Source organism: Corythoichthys intestinalis, chromosome 8 (genome assembly GCF_030265065.1).
Source record: "Corythoichthys intestinalis isolate RoL2023-P3 chromosome 8, ASM3026506v1, whole genome shotgun sequence".
NCBI classification, from domain to species: Eukaryota; Metazoa; Chordata; class Actinopteri; order Syngnathiformes; family Syngnathidae; genus Corythoichthys; species Corythoichthys intestinalis.
Window position 1 is genome coordinate 4,256,393 of NC_080402.1, and position 27,460 is coordinate 4,283,852.

General features: G+C 40.0%; 1 protein-coding gene across 3 annotated transcripts in view; it reads left to right on the top strand.

The window, feature by feature from the left end:
• Positions 1–27,460, top strand: part of znf827 (zinc finger protein 827) — a 237,795-nt gene that overhangs the window by 135,509 nt on the left and 74,826 nt on the right. For all 3 annotated transcript variants that reach the window (XM_057843537.1, XM_057843538.1, XM_057843539.1), the window contains exon 5: positions 14,088–14,348. In XM_057843537.1, the coding sequence (XP_057699520.1) occupies positions 14,088–14,348 (261 nt within the window). The remainder of the gene's footprint in view (positions 1–14,087; positions 14,349–27,460) is intronic.

A 27,460-nucleotide genomic window follows, 5' to 3' on the forward strand; every position in this document is an offset into this window, starting at 1 on the left:
AGCAAATAAGCTAGTGGACTTTAGCTATGCAAGTTAGCCAATTGTTGTATTGTTGCAATCCAAAGTTACCAGTTGTTATAAACATTAGCATTATGAAGCATTTAAGCTAGTGGACTTTTGCTATGCAAGTTAGCCATTTTTTGTGTAAACATTAGCATTATAGAGCATTTAAGCTAGCGAACTTTTGCTATGCAAGTTAGCTAATTGTTGTAAACGTTAGCATTATAAAGCATTTAAGCTAGGAGACTTTTGCTCTTCAAGTTAGCCAATTTTTGTGTAAACATTAGAATTATTGAGCATTTAAGCTAGAGGACTTTTGTTATACAAGTTAGCCAATTGTTGTAAACATTAGGATGACATAGCATTTAAGCTAGCGGGCTTTTGCGATGCATGTTAGCCAAATATTGTAAACATTAGCATTATATAACAAATAAGCTAGTGGACTTTTGCTACGTAAGTTAGCCTATTGTTGCAATCCAAAGTTGCCAATTGTTATAAACATTAGCATTATGAAGCATTTAAAGTGCCTATGACACGAAAAAGCATGTTTATTTCATAATACACACGCTATTTTATGCTCCTGAATGATATGGACCGCTTGGATGTGTGTGGAAGCGATCGCTATATTTATTTAGTTTTTTGAATCCCGCGCCAGGAAAATGAGTGACTTCCGGCTTCGGTCTTGCATTGAGGAGGAGGTCGCTGTGACGTGTACGGTAGAAGACGTCCTCTTCACGCTACAGTGTACTGTTGTGTATGAGGACGAAGGATTCAGCTGATTTTGCGGATTAATACGTTTATTTTTCGCATCACGCCAGCCAAACGGCTGCAGAAAAATAATTCTGTATGAGGGAGAGGCGTATGCGCCTTTTTGGAGTTTCAAAAGGTTCCCATTCACCGTGGATATTTACTGTGGGACCATTGGACTTACGAGGAAGTGAGTAAACATCTTGTTTTGTATTATGTCAAATACGAATACAGCGATTACAAAGTAAACACTACAAACTTCCTTTAAATGAAGGTCTACTTACATTTGATCATTGATAGGCATGTAAAAAGGTCTCCTAATGCATTAGCAGCAGCACGTTAGCTGCACAACAACTCCAGCCACCCTCCTCCGGGGAACGAACTGTAAATTGCTCTCCGCCGGGCGGTTTGCCGATCCGCTAAGACATTCGACAACCGGGTCGTCATGTCAAATAATCCAGGATAGCTATGTGTGATTTTCCGCTTTGAAGACTTTGAAACATCACTTGGTTCGGGTTAGCATGTCGGCTAGCTGTCACGGCTTCTGGTTTGTTTACATTCTTCGAAGCTGGGGAAGGGAAATGACATATGTCCGATTTAGGTGTCATAAAATATCGTTCGGGAGGTGCGACAGTAAAGGTGAAGTCGACAGTTTTGACCATTATGGAGTAATTTTGCCATGTCGTCCTGAATAAATGCATTTTTATTATTTCATATTCCATTCAGCACAAGACTGTTATTTGTCATGACCATGCCATTTATTTGGCAATTAGGGAAAATACTTGGATAAAAAGAATATCCTGTAAAAATATTGAAGTAAAGAGACAGAAACAATGACATTTTGCCGCTCTCTTCGTCGCGTTTTCCTCGTTGTGAATATTTCCCCCTCAACGGGCTGACTGGTCCTTCTCAAGCCATTTATATAGCTATTGGGGAAAAATACTTGGGTAAAAAGAATATCCTGTAAAAATATTGGAGTAGAGAGACTGAAACAATGACATTTTGCGGCTTTCTTCGTCGCGTTTTCCTCGTTCTGAATACTTTCTCCTCAATGGGCTGAATAGTAAAATCGATGAGCCAAGTCTACCGCTGACGTCATCCACCTGTTGGGGACGCTAAAGCCCTATAATGGTAGGCGTGGCAAACCGGCAGATTAAAAGACTAATTTCTCGTCATCTGTGCTTTGCTAAATTGTTGTATCTAGTCGAATCGTCTCAAAATATGATTCTAATTCACATAATAATGTCATTTAAGACTTTTTTTCTCGTGTCATATGCTCTTTAAGCTAGTGGGCTTTTGCTATGCAAGTAAGCCATTTTTTGTGTAAACTTTAGCATTATAGAGCATTTAAGCTACCGAACTTTTGCTATGCAAGTTAGCCAATTGTTGGAAACATTAGCCTTATAGAGCATTTAAGCTAGTGAACTTTTGCTATGCAAGTTAGCCAATTGTTGGAAACGGCATTTTGGATCATTTAAGATAGCGGACTTTTGCAATCCAAATTTGCCAATTGTTATAAACATTAGCATTATGAAGCATTTAAGCCAGTGGACTTTTGCTATGCAAGTTAGCCAATTGTTGTGTAAAACAATAGCATTATAGAGCAATTAAGCTAGCGAACTTTTGCTATGCAAGTTAGCTAATTGTTGTAAACTTTAGCATTATAAAGCATTTAAGCTAGGAGACTTTTGCTCTGCAAGTTAGCCAATTTTTGTGTTAACATTAGAATTATTGAGCATTTAAGCTAGCAGACTTTTGCTATACAAGTTAGCCAATTGTTGTAAACATTAGGATGACATAGCATTTAAGATAGCGGACTTTTGCTGTGCAAGTTAGCCAATTTTTGTAAACATTAGGATGACATAGCATTTAAGCTAGAGGACTTTTTCTATGCAAGTTAGCCAATTTTTGTGTAAACATTAGCATTATACAGCATTTAAGCTAGCGGCGTTTGCTACGCGAGTTAGCCAATTGTTTTATTGTTCCAATCCAAAGCTAGTTGTTGTAAACATTAGCATTAAAAAGCATTGAAGCTAGTGGACTTTTGCTGTGCAAGTTAGCCAATTGCTGTACTGTTGCAATTGTTAGCAGACTTTTGATATGCAAGTTAGCCAATTTTTGTGCAAACATTAGCATTATACAGCATTTAAGCTAGCGGCTTTTGCTACGCAAGTTAGCCAATTGTTGTCTTGTTCCAATCCAAAGTTAGCTAGTTGTTGTAAACATTCGCATTCAATAGCATTGAAGCTAGTGGAGTTTTGCTGTGCCAGTTAGCCCGTTGTTGTAAACATTAGCATTATAGATCATTTAAGCTAGTGGACTTTTGCTATGGAATTGCTAGTGGACCTTTGCTATTTAAGTTAGACAATTATTGTAAACATCAGTATTATATAGCATTTAAGCTTGCGGACGTTTGCTATGCAAGCTAGCTAGTGTTGCAATTGGCAAATTGACCCAATATGTACAGGAAGTGAACCCAAAATGCCTAAAAATCAATATATTGTGTATTGTAGAATGATTTCCTGACTCATTAATCGAGAAATTGTTGTATTGCCATATTGTAAAATGAATCCGCCTGAATCAGCGAAACGTGAACCGCCAGGTAGCGAGAAATGACTGTATTGTCACCGTCACCGATGAACGAACGCGATAACGGGCAAGCTAATAGCGTCGCAGCGGCGGCGTAGAATCGGGAGATGAGCAGTCACCCCGAAACGGGCCCTCCGTCTGCTTCTCGGCTCGCTTCACAAGATGACGCGCCAGAAAAAACTGGAGACGTCGTGTTGTGTTTGTGAAATTCTGACAGACAAAAGGCTGCAGTGTGAGCTCGCTTTTATACAGTACAGTAGCTCGCTAAAGTTTTTACTTGTGTGGAACGCTGCTTTTTGTTTTTTTAAGGGTGTTAAAAGTTCACCCGAAGCATTAGCATGCAATCTGCGTTGGCCTATGCAGATTTAAAGTGTTGCTGAGTTGGAAAAAGCTGTCGTACTTAGGGTGATATGCAGATTTTTGTGAACATGGACGATGATAAACATTAAATGTCACACATTGTGAACACGTGAGGGAAACTTGCGCATTTTCGTCTCTTTCTCATCTCCTCAGATGAAAACTAGCATTTCCCTTGTTATGTTTTGGTCTCCCAAAACATGATTTTAGGTTGTTATCATCTCGTCATCGTCATGTAAAATTATTGTCCGTTAACGAAATATTTTCGTTAGGGATGTCAAATTTATCGAGTTAACAGGCAGAATTTAATTTTTAAAATGATATCACGTTAAAATATTTGACGCAATTAACGCATGCACAGAATGACCGGTTCATGCATTGCCTCAGTTTACAACGATGCCGTTTTAGCGCATTGAGAGCGAAAAGGCAGAGAAATGCGAGTGGGCATAGGCGTTAATTGGACCGCGCCTTTTATTGGCTTAAGCTTTGGCTGCCACTACTAACAGTCATGGTTGCCGTCCCATCATGCATTTCGGCAGAGCAAGAGATAATTTTTTTTTTTTTTTTTATACCCCAAATTGAACACAATGCAAAACAAATTGTATCCCATTTACAGCCACTACTGACAGTCATGGTTGCCCAACTTCCATCATACATTTTACCATTTGCAGCTACCTCTGATGGTCATGGTTGCCCAACTTCCCATCATGCAATTGGGTGGAGCAGGAAACATTCTTTTTCTTAATACAACTATCACTAATTGAATACACGCCAGAACATACTGTATGCCATTTGCAGCCACCACTGACAGTCATGATTTGCCCAACTTCCCATCATGCATTTGGGCGGAGCAGGAGATGATCTTTTTCTTAACGCGCTTAATTGAACACATCGCAGACCGTTCTGTATACCATTTGCAGCCACCACTGACAGACATGGTTGCCCAACTCCCCATCATGCAATTGGGCGGAGCAGGAAACATTGTTTTTCTTAATACGCCTACCGGGCATTGAACACAATGCAGAACATACTGCATACCCTTTGCAGCCACCACTGGCAGTCATGGTTGCCCAACTTCCCATCACGCATTTCGGCGGAGCAAGAGATGATCTTTTTTTTAACACGCCAAATTGAACACAATGCAGAACAAATTGTATATCATTTGCAGCCACTACTGACAGTCATGGTTGGCCAACTTCCCATCATGCATTTTACCATTTGTAGCCACCACTGATATTCATGGTTGCCCAACTTCCCATATTTTTAGCGGAGCAAGAGATGATCTTTTTTTTAACAAGCCAAATTGAGCACAATGCAGAACAAATTTTATACCATTTGCAGCCACTAATGACAGTCATGGTTGGCCAACTTCCCATCATGCATTTCAGCATTTGCAGCCACCACCGATAGTCATGGTTGCCCAACTTCCCATCAAGCATTTGGGCGGAGAAGGAGACGATCTTTTACTTAACACGCTTAACTGAACACATCACAGACCGTTCTGTATACCATTTGCAGCCACCACTGACAGTCATGGTTGCCCAACTTCCCATCATGCAATTGGGCGGAGCAGGAAACATTATTTTTCTTAATATAAAATTACTATAACTTGTACCCAAATTTATCTTTTAAGAACTACAAGTCTTTCTATCAGTGGATCCCTTTAACAGAAAGAATGTTAATAATGTTAAGGCCATCTTGTGGATTTATTGTTATAATAAACAAATAAATGTATTTGTACTTAAGTACAGTATGTTTAATGTTTATGTCCGTCTTGTCTCATCTTTCCATTCCAACAATAATTGGTTTGAATTACGATTAATTTTTAAGCTGTGATTAACGCGATAAAAATTTTTAATCGTTTGACAGCCCTAATTTTCGTTATAATCATCGTTGATCAAAACAACACTGCAACAATTGGATTTGTGTGTGTTTCGTTCAGGTTTTTTTTTTTGCAAAGTAAGGGAGCAAATGTCCTGATCCAACATGGCCCGACACGCTTCTCATTAGAGGACGTCCTTCCAGGTGCCGACCAGGTTATACTTAGCCCGCCCGCCGACATCCGACGACGTGACATTTCCAGCTGGTAGGGGCTGCGACCCCGGCGCCGCCGCCCGTGAACTTGAAGGTCGGCGTACCGCCGGGCGCCTTCCCCCCTCTTTCGCTCAAATTACACGCGGTGTGGCACCGTGGCATCGCTCGCCACTTGTGCGGTCCGGAACACGAGCACCTGTACCTCTTTTTGCTAGCCCTCCCCGGCCTGACGCTCATTAATCAGAGGGGCCCAGAGTCTGCGCAGATGGATGAGGTGGGATGAAGGGGGTGGCGGGCCTGCGGTTGGAAGAGATGTTAGGTGAGATGGTGGCAGATTTCGGACAGATCATGAGCGATGTGAGAACGCGACACAGCAGTGTTGTTTTTGCCGGCCCTTTTCATTTTCGTCTTTTGTCTTTTGGACGGTAATACTTATTAGTAAAAAAAAAGTGAAAGTTGAAAGACAGGCCCTTTTCATGGACACTGTTGGAAGCCATACAGCCAGCAACACAGAGAGGTCCATTACAAACATTCCCTAACTTTGGCCAGTACTTATTCAGACGTGTGAATTTACAGTTCCACAAAAATGAGAACTGTAACCTGTAACCAGATCAAAGTACACATGAAGGACTTTTATTTGAAATATGCAATATATTTGTACGAATTGAATATTGGAGTAGTCACAGAGATCTACTACTAATATTCATCAACCTCAGCCAGAACTTATTCAGAATTGGGAATTTACAGTAGCACAAAAATGAGAACTGTAACCAGCTAAAAATCCACATTTAGGACATTTAATTCACATTTTCTACATATTGGTATAGTAAAAATGCATAGTTTTGAGTCTGGGAGTAGTCAGAAAGGTCCACTTCTAATATTCACCGTCCTTGTCCAGAACGTATTCAGAACTGTGGCTTTACAGTACCACCATAATGTGAACTGTTACCTGTAACTAGATCAGTGCTTCTCAATTATTTTCTGTCACGCCCCCCCAAGGAAGACGTAAATGTTTCGCGCCCCCCCAAACTCTCTGCCGCCACTGTAAATAGTATCATTTGTCTATAAAATTACTATTATAAATACGCATCTGCCTAACATTGTGTCCCTTTTTTCTAATAAAGAAAAAAAGTAACATAGATCAACTTATAATAAAGTATAACTTTATTATAAACATTGTTTTGTTTGTAACAGAGAAGACTTGATGTGCATCAATTTGCCTGAATTAAAAAAAAAAATTCACATCCAAACTAAAAAATACACTCAAGGTACATTTTTGACCATTTGATACAGAAAAATAAAATGTCATAAAATCAGTAAATAATACCAAATTAAAATTGATTAGGAACATTCACTCATGAGGACAATGTGCCAAAAAATTTGACCGAAAAAACAAATCTGAATAAAAGGGGGGGGGGGGGGGGGGGGGGGGAGTGTCCTTGGACAGGACAGTTTTTATTTTTGCTGCTCACAGTATTTACCTCCTTTGCAATGATGTGGAGTTATTTTTCAATTAACATGCTAACAATGCTCACTGGCTTACTGATATAACACTGACAAAGCAGGACGATTGTTGGCAATATTCGGCACGTTTTCACTGAAAAAAATCAAGCGGCTTAACAATGAGATTGGGGTCTAATGTCTTTAAGTGGCGTCTTAATTGATTTGGCTTCTTGCTGTCTGCTATAATTATTTTTAGACACAGTAAACAGTGGTCTTTCATCATCACCCACTGTATTAAGCTAAAAGGCAAACGGCACGAAAAAAGCGCATTCACGGCGGCCGAGGTAGAACCGTAGGTGAGGGCAGTTGTCGTGACGATCCCAAGCCGAAAATGGCACTTCTCGGGCGGCGACGTGAGAACCGGACAAGACAGTGGGTCGCTGCGTGAGTGAGTCTGGTCGGAAAACGGCTTTCGAAAACGGCGGTGGCACACTGCTCTTCATATCTGTTGTCTGTGTGTGCTGAGTGCTCTTCCTTAGTTCAAAAATACTGCGCGCACTCTGAAAATGAGAGCGCCACTGCCACCTACTGAGTGGATGTGCAAGTACACTTTATTCCAGTACGGCAAAAAAAAAAAAAAAAAAAACCCACATAAAACATGTTCCCCGAGGTCACATGCGCCCCCCCTGGCATTGCTCTGCGCCCCCCTGGGGCGCGCCCCACTATTTGAGAAGTACTGAACTAGATCAGAAGTCCACATTTAAGACTTTTAATTCAAATTTTCTACATATTGGTACAGGAAAAAATACATAGTTTATAGTCTGGAAGTAGTCAGAAAGGTCCACTTCCAACATTCACCATTCTTGTCCAGAATCTATTAAGAATTGTGGATTTACAGTGCCACAAAAATGAGAACTGTATTCTGATCAAACTATACATATCGGACTTTTAATTCATTTTTCTAAATATTGGTACTATAAAAATGCATGATTTTGAATATGGAGTAGTGAGAGATGTCTACTAGTAATATTCACCAAGCTTGGCCAGAACGTATTCAGAATTGTGGATTTACAGTTCCACAAAAATCAAAACTCTAACCTAATCCAAATATACATGTAGGACTTTTACTTCATTTTTAAAAATCATTGATACAGTGAAAATGCATAGTTTTGAGTATGGGAGTAGACAGACGTTTACTACAAATATTCACCAACCTTGGCCAGAACGTATTCAGAATTGTGGATTTACAGTTCCACAAAAATGAGAACTGTAACCTGATCAAAATACACATGTAGGACTTGTAATTCATTTTCCTGAATATTGGTCCGGTAAAAATGCATAGTTTTGAGCGTGGGAGTAGTCAGAGAGGTCTAGTACTAATATCCATCAGAACTTATACAGAATTGTCGATTTACAGTACCACAAAAATGAGAACTGTAACCATTTCAAAGTCCACATTTAGGACATTTAATTCAAATATTTTACATATTTGTGTAGTAAAAATGCATAGTTTTGAGTGTGGGAGTAGTCAGAAAGCTCCACTTCTAATATTCACAAAAATGAGAACTGTATTCTGATCAAAATATAAATGTAGGACTTTTAATTCATTTTTCAAAATATTGGTACTATAACAATGCATAATTTTGAATATGGGAGTAGTCAGAGATGTCTACTACTAATAATCACCAACTTTGGCCAGAACGTTTTCAGAAGTGTAATAAATAAACGTATAATTTATTTTCCGATATATTGGTCCAGTAAAAATGCATAGTTTTGAGCGTGGGAGTAGTCAGAGAGGTCTACTACTAATATTCATCAACCTTAGCCAGAACTTATTCAGAATTGTGATTTACAGTACCACAAAAATGTGGAACTGTAACCTTTAACCACATCAAAGTCCACATTTAGGACATTTAATTCAAATTTTCTACATATTTGTACAGTAAAAATGCATAGTTTTGAGTCTGGGAGTAGTCAGAAAGGTCCACTTCTAATATTCACCATCCTTGTCCAGAATATAATCAGAATTGTGGATTTACAGTGCGACAAAAATGAAAACTGCAACCTGATCAGAATACACATGTAGGACTTTTAATTCATTTTCCTAAATATTGGTCCAGTAAAAATGTATAGTTTTGAATATGGGAGTTGTCAGATGTCTACTACTAATATTCACCAACCTTGGCCAGAACGTTTTCAGAACTGTGTATTTGCAGTTCCACAAAAATGAGAACTGTAACCTGACCAAAATATACATGTAGGACTTTTGATTAATTTTTCTGAACATTGATACAGGAAAATGCATAGTTTTGAGTATGTGCGTATTCAGAGAGGTGTACTACAAACATTCACCAACCTTGTTCTGAACTTATTCAGAATCGTGAATTTACAGTACCACAAACATGAGAACTGTAACCAGATATATGTCCATATTTTGGAGGTTTAATTCAAATTTTCTACATATTGGTACTGTAAAAGTGCATAGTTTTGAGTCTGAGAGTAGTCAGAAAGGTCCACTTCTAATATTTACCATCCTTGTCTAGAACGTAATCAGAATTGTGGATTTACAGTACCACAAAAACCACCGTTTTGGCTTCGGTTTTCAGACGAAATATTCAAATTTTTAGGGTTGATTCGGGTCCTGGAGGTTTTAATGATGTTTTAATCGCATCGTATCGTATCGTGACCTTGGCATATCGCGCATCGTATCAGGAGTTTAGATGTTTCGTCCCATCCCTAAGTTAGATTTCTGCAACTTCTGGTATAGTTCGGTGTACTTTTTCCTTCAAATTGAAGCTTTTGTCTCTCGAAAATGTTGTTTTAGCGCTGCGCGTAATGAGATGTGACCAGAGATACAAAGAAGGCTTCTATCAGAGGTTGCGCCGTGGCTAATTATTAATTATTCATCTAAAGCGGATTAGATGTGGCCCAGTTTCGCTTGAAGATGCCTGTGAAGCGGCGGCGGCGGCACAGTGACAGCTCGCTACACAAGGCTACATCCTTTAGAGATTTTTTTGATAGGAATGACGAGGCCCTGATTTGTATTGAGGCGTACCATGGAAGGGATCAGAAGTTGAGGATAAAGTCATTGAAGTGTGAGGGTTGGAGATTAGTTGTGCACGCTAAGAAAACCGCGGGTAGCAGGGTTTCCTTTAGAAAATTTGCAAATGCTGGTAGTAGAGGAGACCACCTGCAGCCAATCAGGTGGAAAAAAATCAACTATAAATGTAAAAGTTTCTATGAAAAGCTGTAACCGATGACTTTAAAATAGGGCTGTCAAAATTATCGCGTTAACGAGCGGTAATTTTTTCAATTAATCACGTTAAAATATTTGACGCAATTAACGCACATGCCCCGCTCAAACAGATTAAAATGACAGCACAGTGCAATGCCAACTTGTCACTTGTGTTTTTTGGAGTTTGTCGCCCTCTGCTGGCGCTTGGGTGCGACTGATTTCCTGGGTTTAAGCACCCATGAGCATTGTGTAATTATTGACATCAACAATGGCGGGCTACTAGTTTATTTTTTTATTGAAAATTTTACAAATTTTATTGAAACGAAAACATTAAGAGGGGTTTATAACTTGTACTTGTCATGTACGAGACGGAGGACCCAGTTGCGTATCGCAGACACAGGATTTTATTGATGTTAACAGGCAAGGGAAAACTATCAGGTCAAGCGGCAATGGTGAGTTGACATGCAAGCATATGTTGAATCGCTGACGACCTGACACTGTCTGTTGTCTGCTCGATGCTTATATAGTGTTCTCAGTTGTTCCTTGTGACATAATAAAGGGTACTCAGTAACATGTGACAAGAGCTTTGTGATGCATGAGTGTGAAGCAATATGCTGAAATATCAAAAGGTGTCACATACATGCAATGTGATAAAACATAATTATATGATGAAACATTACTAGCTGAAACCTTGATACATGACAGTACTAACATTTATCTTTTAAGAACTACAAGTCTTTCTATCCATGGATCACTTTAACAGAATGTTAATAATGTTAATGCCAACTTGTTGATTTATTGTTATAATAAACAAATACAGTACTTATGTACCATATGTCGAATGTATATATCCATCTTGTGTCTTATGTTTCCATTCCAACAATAATTTACAGAAAAATATGGCATATTTTATAGATGGTTTTAATTGCGATTAATTACAATTAATTAATTTTTAAGCTGTAATTAACTCGATTAAAAATTTTAATCGTTTGACAGCCCTACTTTAAAATGATAGTAGACTGTATTTTGGCGGCAAAACCATCCAAAAGAGTGACAGAAAAGGCATAGTAAAGAAATTAGATCCTAATTAGTCTTCCTTTCTTAGCTGTCTTGGCCCCGCCCACTAATTCATCTCTCAACATTATGATTTCACCCCCAGAATTTGCTATAGATTTCTGCTAGCATGGTATCCATTGTAGAGATATGACAATATATCGAAATGATGACGTATCACGATTAGGGCTGTCAAACGATTAAAATTTTTAATAGAGTTAATTACAGCTTAAAAAGTATTTAATCGTAATTAATCGCAATTCAAACCATCTATAAAATGTGCCATATTTTTCTGTAAATTATTGTTGGAATGGAAAGATAAGACACAAGACGGATATATACATTCAACATACGGTACATAAGTACTGTATTTGTTGATTATAACAATAATTTCATAAGATGGCATTAACATTATTAACATTCTCTTAAAGTGATCCATGGATAGAAAGACTTGTAGTTCTTAAAAGATAAATGTTAGTACAAGTTATACAAATTTTATATTAAAACTAAAGATGCACGATAATATCGGTTGCCGATAATTATCGGCCGATAATGGCAAGTAAGACATGGCACCGATAATCCAGATTTATAAAAAATTCAACCGATAATCCAATCCGATAATGATATACTCGATTGAGTCTCCAAATGTGCGCAATCGACACAAATTTGTCCAATTCTGTGCCTGCGCTCCAAGCCCTCGTAAAGGCATTTTTGTGCAACTAAGGGGCATTGTATCCACCCAAATCAATAAAACTAAATGCAAACACTTTCAAAACAAACCATTATATGCCACTTTAACATACATATCAAAAGTCCGCTAGCTTAAATGCTATAAAATTCTAACTTCTTATTTTTTACAATGCCCTTAACAAATGGTTCAAACACATATTCCCACAAAAAGCGGCTAAATAAACCTATAAACTAAATTACAAATGCATTTTAAAAAAGCATTAGCTTAAACAAAAACATAGCATATGTTGGTCTTAACAGGGAGCAGCTGGATTCAGCCATGTGAAATAATTTAGGTCATATTCACTGTTGTCACTAGAGGGCAGTGTATCCAACCAAATCAATAAAACTAAATGCAAACAGTTTTAAAGCAAACCATTATATGCCACTTTAACTTATATAGCAAAAGTCCGCTATCTTAAATGCTATAAAATGCTAACTTAAAAAAAAAAAAAAAAAAATTTATGCTCTTAACAAATGTTCCAACACATATTCCCACAAAAAAACGGTTGAATGCATTAAAAAAAACATTAGCTCAAACAAAAACTTAGCTTACGTTGTTAAGTATTTTTAATACTAATTAATTAATATACATTGGTTTAGATGTTGAAATGTACGATTTGTTCACATTTGATGTGGAAAAAGGAGCAATGAATTCTATTTTGCACAGTAACATTTGCTGTTGTGTATAATTTAAAATTGTGTATGTATGAATATCTTTTAACAGAATTATCGGCTTCAAATTATCGGTTATCGGCTGGAAGGTGGAGAAAATTATTGGTTATCGGTATCGGTTGAAAAATATGTTATCGTGCATCACTAATTAAAACCCCTCTGTTTTCCGAAATTTCCAGGTTCGCGGTGAATCAGTAACAGACACACTTTTGCAAAATAGACAATGTTTATTGATTAGAAAATGCAGAATAAATGAGATTTATTGATTATAATCCCACAAGAGCGAGCAACAAGTATCAAAAACAAGCAAAAACAATGGTAACGTGACGCTAGATTTGAGTTTGTCAATCCCAGAATCCCCGCGTTATCATTACAGCACTACCAGGTGCTCCTTTAGCAATGAAAATCACTCACCGTGACAAATGAGCGGGAGCTAACGCTCCGGTAAGGCGGCGAAGGAACAAAGCCAGGCGATCCTGTCCGTGACGCCACTAATGTTTTGAAGTCCGCTGGTGGATTAAGCGTACGTACGGATCGCCCAGCTTTGTCCTTTTGCCGCTTTACTGGAGTGTTGCTGGCTTCCCACTCACTTTCATTGCTAAAGGGATATTTTGTTTTGCTGTAACGGGGATTCTGGGGTTGACAAACTAAAATCGAGCGTCATCGTTGACATTTGTGGATACTTGTTTGCTTGCTCTTGTGGGATTGTAATCAATAAATCTCATTTATTCTGCAATAAACCAATAAACATTGTCTATTGAGCAAAAGTGTACCTGTTACTGATTCACGGCGAACCTGGAAATTTCGGAAAACACCCTCTTAATGTTTTCGTTTTATTAAAATTTGTGAAATTTTCAATGAAAAAATAAACTTGTAGCTCGCCATTGTTGATGTCAATAATTACACCATGTTCACTCATGGTACTAACCCATAAAATCAGGTGGACCCAAGCGCCAGCAGAGGGCGCCAAACACCAAAAAACAAGTAACAAGCGGGCATTACACTGTACTGTCATTTCATTCTGTTTGAGCGGGCATGTGCGTTAATTGCGTCAAATATTTTAACGTGATTAATTTAAAAAATTAATTACTGCCCGTTAACGCGATAATTTTGACAGCCTTAATCATGATACTTTGTATCTCAAAAGGTTATCTAAATGCTCCTGCCAAGAATCGATTCAACGATTTAAAAATATTTAAATCCACCGTCTTTCTCCGATCCACAGCGGCCAACCAGAGGGAGGCGTTGAAGTCGCCCTTTCACCTGAAGGAAGAACCCAAAACGGAGGAAGACTCGAGTCCCAGACCCGCCTCCCAGTGTCAAATCCTGCCCAGCTTCCCCGGGACGTTCTGCCAGGACGAGATAACGAGGCCCGAACGCCCGGGGTCCCTTAAACCGAGAGAAGGGAGCCCCTCGGCGGCCAACAGCTTACTGAGCCAAGACATCAACGTCAAAGTGGCATCCGAGTTGCTGATCAAACTTTCAGGTAGGATCGATCCGCAACTGAGGATCGGTGCATGTCTGTACACTGTGGTATCCTATCGCTTGATTGAAATTTAAAGTCCCCCCATCACATCAGGGGGTACTTTACGGAGTCTGATAGATTGTACTTCACTGAGCCACAACCCGTAGTTCTTTTGTTTGTAAAATGAACTGTTGTGGTGGCCAGCGTTTCAGTTGTATTTCCAAGAAATTCAATCCTTTTTAAATTGTAAAAATGGTTAATATGTGTTGTGTAAGAGTCCGACCAAGCAGTGAGTTGTCAGTTATGGGGTTTCTGTGGTCGCTGGGGGTCTGGGTGGTTGGCCGTTGATGGGGGCAGGCTTGGGGGCGGTGGTGCATCCCCTCGTCTCTTCCCTTAGGAATGGTTCATGGTGACGCGGATGGTCCGGGCGACTGCCTTGGGTCCCGGAGGATGACTTTGGCTCCTTTGCCGGAGCTGTGAAAAGAGAGGTGTGCCCTGGGACGTCCCCCGCGCAGAATTTCCACTTTTCCGCAGGACTATCACATGTCTGAGTGCAGGTTAGGTTTAGGGTTAGGACTGACATGACTGGCTTCAATAAAACATACTCAGGTAGCGAGATTGTCGGTGCCAGAGTTAGCGACTGTCAGGCAACTATCAAGCGACCCCACATCCCCGGTTTATGATGCATTAAAATCAAGAGGGAGCTGGCCCCAGACTCCCCGAGACCCCTGAATGAGTGTTTAGGTGCCCAAAGTGAAGGATATTTATAATGCAAAGTGAAGAGTTTGTGCGTTGAGAGGCAGTCCACAGGGCCCCGACTGCTCCCTGGACACCATCCGCGCATCCCCAAATGGGCACCGCGCCGGAAGCCAGGGGACAACCACCCCTCCAGCAGGAGATGACCAGTCCCACCCCAGATCCCACAGGCTTGGGAGGTACACCAATGACCCTGCCATCAGAAGGGCAGCGGCGGCAGCTGCAGGCCTGCAGAGGTGGGCAGAGGCTGGGCAAGCGTACGGAGGCTAAACCCCACCCCCGGGCCTGAGCAGGGTGCGCGGTATGGTACCGGAAGGCATCTTCCTGGCACAGGATCAGGAGACGGGGCCCAGACTTCGCCGACCTGGGAGGGTACTGTGCCAACCAGCCCCGGAGAGGAGGGGTGGAGCTTTGAACCAATTGGCTGCAAAATGTCATTGCTTCAAGAAGCTTCATTTGGCCATCACTGCTCCCTTGTGGGACATAGTCAACCTTTGCCGCCACCTGCTGTCAACACTGTTATTGTCCAACATGCCTCCTAGCATGCATTGCAGCGCTACAGATGTAAATAACAGTCAAAATTCGTGTCCTGTGCTAATTATTTCTTCAGTAACTGTTTCAATTGTTTCATTAATTGCTAGCTATGGTATTTGGTAACACTTTATTTGACAGTGGCGCCATAAGACTGCCATTACACAATCATTATTATGACATGACACTGTCATGAGCATTAATGAATGCTTATAACAGATGTCATTTAGTGTTATCAGGCAAATTATCTCACTTTTATATGGAGCTGGACATATATGGAGATAGTGACGTAATTTGCCGGATGGACGCAACTCCATCCTAAATCATGGAATGCCCTTATTTTTTAATTACTTTAGAGTACTCGAAGTGCGGTCTGTAGCTCACATACCTTCAAGCGTTATAAAAAAAATATATATTTGCTGCTTATCAATGCTAAATGAGTAAAATCCTCCTTGACCCACGCGCTAACCGACAGCTAGTAGTTTCTGCGTAAATCGGCTCACAACAACATGACCTCCCTGGCGGAGGTATCTCTTAAAGGCTCGCATTTACGGAGAAAATTTTCCCAGACGCTTCCAGGTCACGCACTTTTATTGATATTTTCGCTGTGGTGTTTCGCGGGTTCGATTCTTAGCTGCACTAAGGTTCAAACGCTTAGAATGGCAAAGAGTTCTATCTGAATGGAGTGGGAGGGACGGCAGTGGAAGGTCAGCTTTCAGCGGCGTTGACAGTGATGGACAGCTGTTTGAAATAGAGCGATCATTCGTAGCTAGGACTCCCCGGCCGTGTGGATTGGACGTCTATCGCCATTGTTGGCAGTTAGCGTCAGAGGTTCCCGTCCCTATTACATACACAGTCCCTGACAAAAGTGTTGTCGCTTATCCATTTTGTAGAAAGCTTGCTAATAACCTGACTTTTAATGATTCAATTGATTTCAGAATTGGCTCATATGAAAGCTAAGACCCTCCCAAATGATGCTAAATGTACAAAAATATATTCACTGAAAAAAAAGATTTATCATTTAATGAAGAGATAAAGGTCAAATTTTGGCAAGACAAAAGTTTTGTCGCCGACAGAAAGTAGTGTGAAAATTGAGCAAAAAAATGTACTTAGAATACAAAACTATGTTTCATCACATAAGCGAATTAAGTAGTGGCGCTGTGAGATCCAAATTTAATATTTTGTATGAATTCCATGGGCTTCGGCAAAGATTCATACAATTTATTGATGAAGTCATCAGGAACATCAAACAAAGCAGTCTTGCATGCCTCCCAGAGTTCATCATCATTCTTGGGTTTCGTCTTCCATGCTTCCTCTTTCATCCTACCCCAGACACGCTCAATGATGTTCATGTCTGGTGACTGGGCTGGCCAGTCCTGGAGGATCTTGATCTTCTTTGCCTTGAGGAACTTTGAGGTAGAGATTGAAGTATGCGATGGAGCGCCATCCTGCTGCAGAATTTGTCCCTTTTTATGGTTAGGAATGTAAGAGACAGCTAAGATTTGTTGATATTTCAGACTATTTATGTTGCCTTCCACCCTGCAGATGTCTCGCACGCCCCCGTACTGGATGTAACCCCAGACCATGATTTTGCCACCACCACACTTGACTGTTTTCTGAGTGAATCTCGGATCCATGCAGGCTCCTGTAGGTCTCCTGCAATATTTGCGGCGACTGTGGTGTCATTCAATGGAAGATTCATCTGAAAAATCCACCTTTTCCCACTTTTCCAGCGTCCATCCTTTTGACAGGCTGTGGGCCTTGGCAAATGCCACACGGTTTTTTAATTGTCTGCACCCTGAGAGATAAATAGTCTGAAATATCTACAAATCTTAGCTGCCTCTTACATTCCTAACCATAAAAAGGGACAAATTCTGCAGCAGGATGGTGCTCCATCTAGTGCTGCAACAATTGATCGATTAACTCGAGTATTCGATTAGAAAAAAATATTCGAACTCAATTTTGTTGCTTCCAGTATTCGTTTAAATAAAGTGGCATTGTAATGGTTGATTTTAAAAGTGTTTGCATTTAATTTTACTGATGAGGGTGGATACAATGCCCTCTGGTCTGCCTCTTTTCACATGGCTGAATCCAACTGCTCCCTGTTAAGACCAACATAAGCTAAGCTTTTGTTTGAGCAAATGATTTTTAATGCATTCTTAATTTAGTTTGTAGGTATATTTAGCCGTTTTTTGTGGGAATGTGTGTCTGAACCACTTGTTAAGAGCATTGTTTAAAAAAAAAACTAAAAAACTTTAGCATTTTATAGCATTTAAGCTAGCAGAATTTTTCCATCCAAGTTAGCCAATTGTTCTTTTGTTGTACACAGATCCTCATTTTAAAAAAAGGTGTTTTAATTTTTCATGTTCCTTATCCGATTACTTGATTATTCGAACTAACTAGTCCATCGATTAATTGACTACTAAAATATTCGATAGCTGCAGCCCTAGCTCCATCGCATACTTCAATCTCTACCTCAAAGTTCCTCAAGGCAAAGAAGATCAAGATCCTCCAGGACTGGCCACCCCAGTCACCAGACATGAACAGGATGAAAGAGGAAGCATGGAAGACGAAACCCAAGAATGTTGATGACCTCTTGGAGGCATGAAAGACTGCTTTCTTTGATGTTCCTGATGACTTCAACAATAAATTGTATGAATCCTTGCCAAAGCCCATGGAAGTCATACAAAATATTAAATTCGGATCTCACAGCACCACTACTTAATTCGCTTATGTTATGTAACATATTTTTGTATTTGAAGTACAATTTTTGTTCAATTTTCACACTGCTTTCTGTAGGTGACAAAACTTTTGTTTTGCCAAAATTTGACCTTTATGTCTTCATTAAATGATAAATCTTTTTTCAGTGAAACAAATATATTTTTGTACATTTAACATCATTTGGGAGGGTCTTAGCTTTCATATGAGCCATTTCTGAAACCAATTAAATCATTAAAAGTCAGGTTATTAGCAATTGTTTCTACAAAATGGATCAGCGACAAGACTTTTCTCAGGGACTGTAGATTGATTAATTGAATAGCGAAATAATGGTTTGCCCTAATGCCAATCAATGAGTTAGCACAGGGCCAACGATTAGAAAGTGAGAAGCTAATTTGAAGTCAAGCTAGACTCTGCCCACGGTTAGCCGGTAATTGAGTAAAGTGACTTGGCCTGTGGACACTGGTGCGTCATTGCTAAATGGCGCAGCCGCTGCTTGTTTTAGTCCAAAATGAGCTGGTCTGGTTGGAGTGTGTTGTTTGTCCGCGCCCGCTGCCGCCGCTGAGTGACTCTCAGCCAATTTAAAAATGTCAACTGCGTGCCAACGAGGCGAAGTTCAGAGTTAAGTTGATATTCGGCAAAGGCCCGAATCAAATACAAATGTTCTGAGCGCCGTGTTTGCGATGAACTCCGTAATGAGTGAGCAGAGGAGGAAACGAGAGCCTTCTTTATATTCCGATTCTGTTGCTTCTGAGGAACAATAAATATGAAATCACTGGCTGCCATTGACTGCGGGAAGCGTCTAATCCATTTGAACTGGATGTACTGGCAGTGTCAGTGTAAGTTGTGTAGTTGCTTTGTGACCTTGCTGTATGACATTAGCTGCTAGCGTAAGCTGTCAACTTTACATTCAAGGAAAAGATCGTTATATGACGTTAGCTGCTAACTCTTAAATCTGAGTAGCTATTCAGTGGTTTTTGCTGAATGATACCATTAGCGGCGGCACGGTGGCTGAGTGGTTAGCACGTCCGCCTTACAGTTCTGAGAGCAAGGGTTCAATCCCGGGCTTCGGCCTTCCTGTGTGGAGTTTGCATGTTCTCTGGGAACTCTGGTTTCCTCCCACATCCCAAAAACATGCATGGTAAGCTGATTGAACACTCTAAATTGTCCGTAGGTATGAGTGTATGTGTGAATGGTTGTATGACTCCTTGTGCCCTACGACCCGGCGACCAGTTCAAGGTGTCCCTTGCCTACTGTTGGCTGGGATAGGCTCCAGCAACTCCGCGACCCTCGTGAGGAAAAGCGGCTTGGAAAATGAATGAATGAATGATACCATTAGCGTCATACAACGCTTTTCAGAAGTTGTCATTCAGTAGAGATCGTTGTATGACAACAGCTGCTAGTGTTAGCCGTTAACTTGGATTATCCAGTATATGGTTTTAGCTGCTGGCACTTAGCATCTGACTGTCTAACACAGGGGTGTCCAAACGTTTTGCAAAGGGGGCCAGATTTGGTGTCGTAAAAATTTGGGGGGGCCGACCTTGGCTGACGTTTTTTACGTAGAACAATTAGGGCTGTCAAAATCATCGTGTTAACGGGCGTTAATTAATTTTCAAAAATTAATCACATTAAAATATTTGAAGCATTTAACGCACATGCCCTGCTCAAACAGATTAAAATGACAGCAAAGTGTCATTTTCACTTGTTACTTGTGTTTTTGGGTGTTTTTCTGCCCTCTGCTGGCACTTGGGTGCGACTGATTTGATGGGTTTCAGCACTTTCAGGCTTCAGCACCATAATTATTATTGACATCAACAAAGGCGAGCTGCGAGTTTATTTTTTGATTGAAAATTTTACAAACTTTATTGAAACGAAAACATGAAGAGGGGTTTTGATATAAAATTTCTATGACTTGTACTAACATTTATCTTTTAAGAACTACAAGTCTTTCTATCCATGGCTCGCTTTAACAGAATGTTAATAATGTTAATGCCATCTTGTTGATTTATTGTTATAATAAACAAATACAGTACTGATGTACAGTATGTTGAATGTATATATCCGTCTTGTGTCTCATCTTTCCATTCCAACAATAATTTACAGAAAAATATGGCATATTTTATAAATGGTTTGAATTGTGATTAATTAATTTTTAAGCTGTGATTAACTCGATTAAAATTTTTAATTGTTTGACAGCCCTAAGAACAATATATTTAAGCAAATTTTAGCAAGCCATTCTGTGCGTCACATTTGCTTTATTATTTTTTTAAATTATTTAATTAATAATTTCAACAATCTCTCAACTAGCCTTTGTGGAGTTCTCTTTCGACTCTCGGGCTCTTGCGAAATACTTCTGTGAAATAAACTAGCTTCAAGTTGCTTTAATTTCTCACAACTTATCTTCCCTGTAATCTTGTCGTACATGTCAGCGTCTCTTGTTTGGTAATATCGCCTCACATTGAACTCTTTTAAAAACAGTGACTGTCTCTTTGCAAATGAGTAGGACACAGTTGTTGCGTATTTTAGTGAAGAAATAGTCCAATTTCCACCTATCCTTGAAGCGTCGGCCGTCACATTCAACTTTCTTTTTTTTGTTGTTGTTGTTGATTGTTGTCATTTTAGAAAATTGGGAGTAAAGGGTCACATGGGGTAATATTGCTTAGAGTGCTGCTGCCTTTTAGTGGGTAAATGATGAGTAGCATTTAGTGTGTAAGCTACTTCATATGCTGGTAGCAGTACTGCTGACCAACTTATAAATAAGTCTGTGTGCGGGCCAGACGTTATTGATTTTAGGACAGAGGCTGGGGGCTAGGGATGGGAATCGAAATCCGATTCCAATTCGGAACCGGTTCCGAGTGTTTCGAGGCCTCGACATCACAATGAAAAAGCCTTAACGATCCCTTTAACGATTCCTAAAGACGCGTATTGCGTCGTGACGTGTGTTGTTGTCCAGACGCATCAAACTAGCATGGCCCCAAGAACCACTCGCTCCAAAGTTTGACTACACTTCACCAGGAAAGAGTGTGAAAATGAAAGGTGACGACGGGTAAGCACGAGCATTGCAGCCGTAAACATAACAATGACAGCACGTAGGTTCAAACGCTCGAAAGTGTGTCTTCACTTCACGAGGAAAAATTACAACAAAGCGACTTGCAGTCATTGCAAGGTGGAGATAACTGCATCGGGAGGGAATACGATTGCGCTGTCCTCACAGAGAGGCTAAGGCTCATTCCTGGCTATAAAAAAAAAAAAAAAAAAAAGTCCCGGCTATACAGCTAGCTAAACTCCCAAATGACGATGCAGAAGACGTTGGTATAATTTGCTGACTTTATTCAACCATCACTTGAAGAGTGAAACTAAGAATAGAAGTGAAACAAATCAATTTGGTCCCCAATAACAAACAGGTTTGCATCAAAGTAAATCAGCGATGATTAGCTGCTAATAACAGTATGGTTAGCATTCGTTCGCTAGCATTAGCACATCGTTCAAACCACTACACAACTGGATTTAAGTGTCCGATCGCGAGTGGAAACACAACAACAACAACACAAAAGATGATACATACAGGCGTTGCCTCTGTAGATATTAACATTAACAAAGAACGTAGGCTCGTAGAAGTGTTTCCCTCTCTCACTCACTTGGATGCGGCATTTCTTCTTTGGGTGTATGCGCGCTCCAGGAGTCCTCAAACTGCGGCCCGCGGCCCAAATACGGCTCGCCTCCACATTTGGTCCGGCCATTTTGAATTTTTTATTATTTTTTTTCTCAATCGTGTTATTTATTTTCTGGCCTTTTCCTTGAAGAATTCAGAGAGGGTTATTTGGTTATTATCTATTTAATTAATAGTGTTTTTATTATTAATTATTTTTATTTTTATAAAGAATCCAGAAAGGGTTATTTGATTGTGGCTTTCTGAAAAACAATAATTTTTTACATTTATGCACGTCTGCAATCGTCACACTTTTTCTGTAACAAACTGACCCCGGCCCCTCATCAGAGAAGGGAAAAGTTATGTGGCCCTCACAGGAAAAAGTTTGGGGACCCCTGCTTTAACACATATAGCCAAAGGCAGAACAAAAACCTATCTGCCTATATATACCAATATTTTTTATTTCTATTAGATAAATGTTTCAGTAAAATGTTACACATTCTTGTGTATTTGCCACTTATTGCCACAGTTAACATTGAGGCTTTGGGCCTCTTTTGATCTCGTGAGTTTGTAAGGTTGTGACTTCTGATTAAACACACTCGATGCCAATCAAAACGTTTGTTCTTTTCCCCCAAATTAGAATCGATAAGAGAATCGATAAAGAATCGAATCGTTAAGCAATATCGATAATGGAATCGGAATCGTAAAAATTCTATCAATTCCCATCCCTACTGGGGGCCGGATGAAATTTGACCAAGGGCCGCATTTGGCCCCCGGGCCGGACTTTGGACATGTCTGGTCTAACATTTTCGACTGACTTTGTACAACGATTTCTGATGGGTTCTAACTTTAGCCACTAGCATAAGCGGCTAACACTAATGGCTAAGTTTATCTTCCAGGGTAAAATCATAATATGATGTTAGCCGCGAACACTTATGGCTGACGTTTTCGACTAACATTTCACAAAGATTTCTGCTGGATTATAACTTTAGCCACTTGCATTAGCAGCTAACACTAATGGCTAATTTTATGTTTTTGGTTTTTTTTTTATGTTCAAAAGTCTTTTTTCAAACTTGAGTTTTGAAAAAGAGGTGGTCGTCTTATAATCAGGGCCGTCTTATATTCAGGCCAATACGGTATGTAGCTCATAAATCTACTTCGGTTTTTTTGTCTGCCTTTTCAGAGATAGTCATCAAGTAGAGATTGTTGTATGACATTAGCCGCTAGTGTTAGCCGTTAGCCGGCTGTTTACTTACGCCGCCAAGTCCGTCATTTCGCATCTAGTTCTATTTAAATGTGATATATGATACGTATAAGACGCTACCACCGTAGCATCATGTGGGCGTAGTTTGTAGGGGCGTGGTTTGTAGCGGCTGTCACTATGAATTCTTGGCGGGAGCATACCGGTGACCTTTTTGGGCTAAAAAAGTATTCCGCTATGTCATATATTGTTACACCTGTAGTGGTTTAATGTCTATGGCGCGTATGACTAGTCAATAAAATAGTCTTTTATTGTTCCATCTGCCAAGTCTTTTGCGTTCTAACAACAGACTTGCTTTTAATTTTCCCACTACCGAGCGCCAACGCAACATCCTCAAAAGACGGCGGGCCTCGTTCCTAAGCGAGGGCGACGTGTGATTTCACACCTACGGCGTCGTCGCGGCTGTTCACCCGCATGGATGCTGCTCGCCCCCCCCGAACACCGTTCCCCCTTGCCTCGCCCCGCAACATCGGCGCCCATCTGTTGGCTCGCTCTTAGCCACCGGCGCCGCGGACTACTTAGCCTAGCGTAATTAGCCCCTAGATACCAGCAGCCTGTTTTGTCTTTTTTAACAGATGTGGGCGGGGGGGTTTCATGACCATCCGATGTTTGATAAGAAAAGAGCGAGTATGGCGGGAGGGGCGAGGAGAGAAGAATGACCTAGTTTAAAAAAAAAAAAAAAGGATGATGCAATTCATGTTACCGCACAATGCGCAGTAATGGGTGGCGTCCATTTAGCGTGTTCCGGCTTGGATTTGCATATTGTACATGGGTTCCCTTCGCTGACCTTTTGGGAAAGGGACGCATAGAAGCAGGCGATGGCGCGGACGCCCTTGAACCTCATGACTGTAATCACATGTGACTGTGAATGCGCTGACCTTTCCCTGGCCCCCTTCGCCTCATCCTCAGCCCTCCCTTCCCCCCACCTCGGGGTCACTTCAGGGTCCAGACTCTTGTCAAGGCTGTCACTCTCCACAATCCTCTCCATCCACCCTCCCCGCAAAGCGCCGTTGCCGTGGCAACCGCGGGCACTGCGCTCAGAGGACGGATGAGCTTTTTCGCTGTCTTTCCACTAACCCGGGGTCAACGGCGACGCTCCTATGCTAGCAGACTCGCGTTGTGATTTTTAAAATACCCTTCATCGGGCACTCATTGGTTACCAGTGACGGTGCTCGGCATCCAGTCTATTTGAAGTGGGAGGACTGGCATCATAAGCGGAGTTTAAAAGGGGGGCAGGGCCCCCCTGGTGGACAAAAAGTGTCATTGCATGCAATTGACTTTTCATATATGTATAAAAGTTATAAAGCAAGAAAACAAACAACAAAGTGAATGAAATGAACAAAAAAAACGGTCAAAATTATTTTTCGACCAGATCATGTGACTAGCACCTTAGACGGTCATTTGTTTGCATATTATACCCCCCCCCCCCCAAAAAAAAAAAAAAATAGTGGAGGGCAATTTTATTTTTCAAATGGTTTTTTTCTTTGATTATTATTTTTTTTTTCTTGGATTGAAGCAACTTTTTGGGGCATTGAATGATTTAGACCAGGGGTCCCCAAACTTTTTCCTGTGAGGGCCACATAACCCTTCCCTTCTCTGATGAGGGGCCAGGGTTAGTTTGTAACAGAAAAAGTGTGACGATTGCAGCAGTGCCTAAATGTAAAAATGTATTGTTTTTCAGAAAGCCACAATCAAATAACCGTTTCTGGATTCTTCATGGAACCAAAGTAAATACAATATTATATAATATAATATAATTAGAGATGTCCCCATCGATCGGCATCCCGATCGATCGGGTTCGATCACGTCATTTTCAAAGTATCGGAATCGGCAAATAAATATCGGACATGCCTTTTTTTAATATATATAATTTTTTAATTAAATCGTTTTCTAATTGTATTTAACGTTACAGACATTTTATGTTACACTGTTACGAGTACCCCTTGGTGGTCAGGGGCCGCGAGCGTAACATAAGACGGCAGGTGTGCAATGAGGAAGCAGTGACAAGTCAAAATTGCAAATAAAAAGTTTATTTAACAGAAAAGAAACAATGCACACAGAGCACACAAACATTTACCCAACCCCCTGCACTACGCAGCAAACACCAAATAAACAGTTCAAAAACCCCAACTAAACCTAGAACCCAAAACAACCCCCAACTAAAACACTACAGTGACAGGCACCTATTGTGCCCCAAAATACATGGGTGGTGTTGCCGCTCTATCTAATGGACTAATACAGAGAGTTGGTACCTACGTGAGGTGGGAGACACGATGTAGACCAGCAGGTGTCTAACTAAAGTCCCTACCTCTGTGCTCTGCGCCAACCTAAAGAAAAAGACAAAAGAGATCATTAATAAACAAGTGGCAGAAAGCAAACTTCACAAACGGAATCAAAGTCAAAACATAACAGGCTTCAACAAACCAATACAACCAAAGTGAGAGCTGCCACCGCCTCTCTTGAACAGAGCAAACAATTCAACTTATATAGTGGCAGGACGAACAGATGATTGGATGATTGACTAATGAGGAAGTGGTTCCAGCTGTGGAGGCCTTCTGAGATCACACAGGTGGAAACTACTGCAAATGAAAAATGCAGGTGAAAACCAACATAAACCAGTACAAAGTGAAAGGAAAAACATACATACCTGAACAAAAGGAAAAATTACTCCCCATCCGTAACATACACTCATCCAGAGTCTTTAGCTTAGGCTTAAGGTAGGGTTATCAAATTTATCCCGATAACGGCGATAATTAATTTTTTTAAAAATGTATCACGTTAAAATATTTAATGCAATTAATGCATGCGCTGCACGACCCACTCACGCATTGTCACGCTAGATCTGTAATGGTGCTGTTTTACCGATATAGAGAGCTAAAAGACAGCATAAAATGAGTAGAGTGAATTTTGGCAGCCTTTGGGGCCTTTTTTAATTGGCTAAAGCCTTACAATCCCTCTCCCTACGGTTAGAAATATCATGGGAAGCAATGTGGGGAAGCAAGGTCGTAGTTGATCTTTTTCTTAACACCCTATGTTATTTCCCAATGCAGATGATATATCAATTGGTAGCACTACGCACAGTCATGGTTGCACTTCCCATCATGCATTTTGGGCTATAGCTACAGTATCATTTACTGAAAGGTCAACAAATACACAAGATGGCAATATTTAGTCACAATATACAAAGTCACAAGTCTTTCTATCCGTGGATCCCTCTCACGGAAAGAATGTTAATAATGTAAATTCCATCTTGAGGATTTATTGTCATAATGAACAAATACAGTACTTATGTACTGAATGTTGAATGTATATATTCGTCCAAGTTTTATTCATTTTTTTCTTAATGCATTGCCAAAATGTATATGATATGGAAAAATCGGGAATAATTGGAATTGAATCGGGAGCAAAAAAAGCAATGGGATCGGGAAATATCGGGATCGGCAGATACTCAAACTAGAGATGTTTAAATTGTAATTAATCCCAATTCAAACCATCTATAAAATTTGCCATATTTTTCTGTTAATTATTGTTGGAATGGAACGATAAGACACAAGACTGATATATACATTCAACATACTGTACATAAGTACTGTATTTGTTTTTTATAACAATAAATCAACAAGATTGCATTAACATTAACATTCTGCTAAAGCGATCCATGGATAGAAAGACTTGTAGTTCTTAAAAGTTAAATGTTAGTACAAGTTATAGAAATTTTATATTAAAACCCCTCTTAATGTTTTCGTTTTAATAAAATTTGTAAAATTTTCGATAAAAAAAAATAAACTAGTAGCTCGCCATTGTTGATGTCAATAATTACACAATGCTCATGGTGCATAAAATCAGTCGCACCCATGCGCCAGCAGAGGGAGACAAAAAACACAAGTAACAAGTGGACATGACACTCTGCTGTCATTTTAATCTGTTTGAGCAGGTCATGTGCGTTAATTGCGTCAAATATTTTAACGTGATTAATGAAAAAAAATTAATTACTGCCCGTTAACGCAATATAATATAGTATAATAATAACACTATTAATTAAATAGATGATAACCAAATAACCCTCTCTGGGTTCTTCACAGAAAAAAGCCAGGAAATAAATAATACTATTGAAAAAAAAAATATATATATATATATATATTTTTTTTTTGTTTTTGTTCAGGGAGCCGGACCAAATGTGGCTGTGGGCCGTAGTTTGGGGACCCCTGATTTAGACAC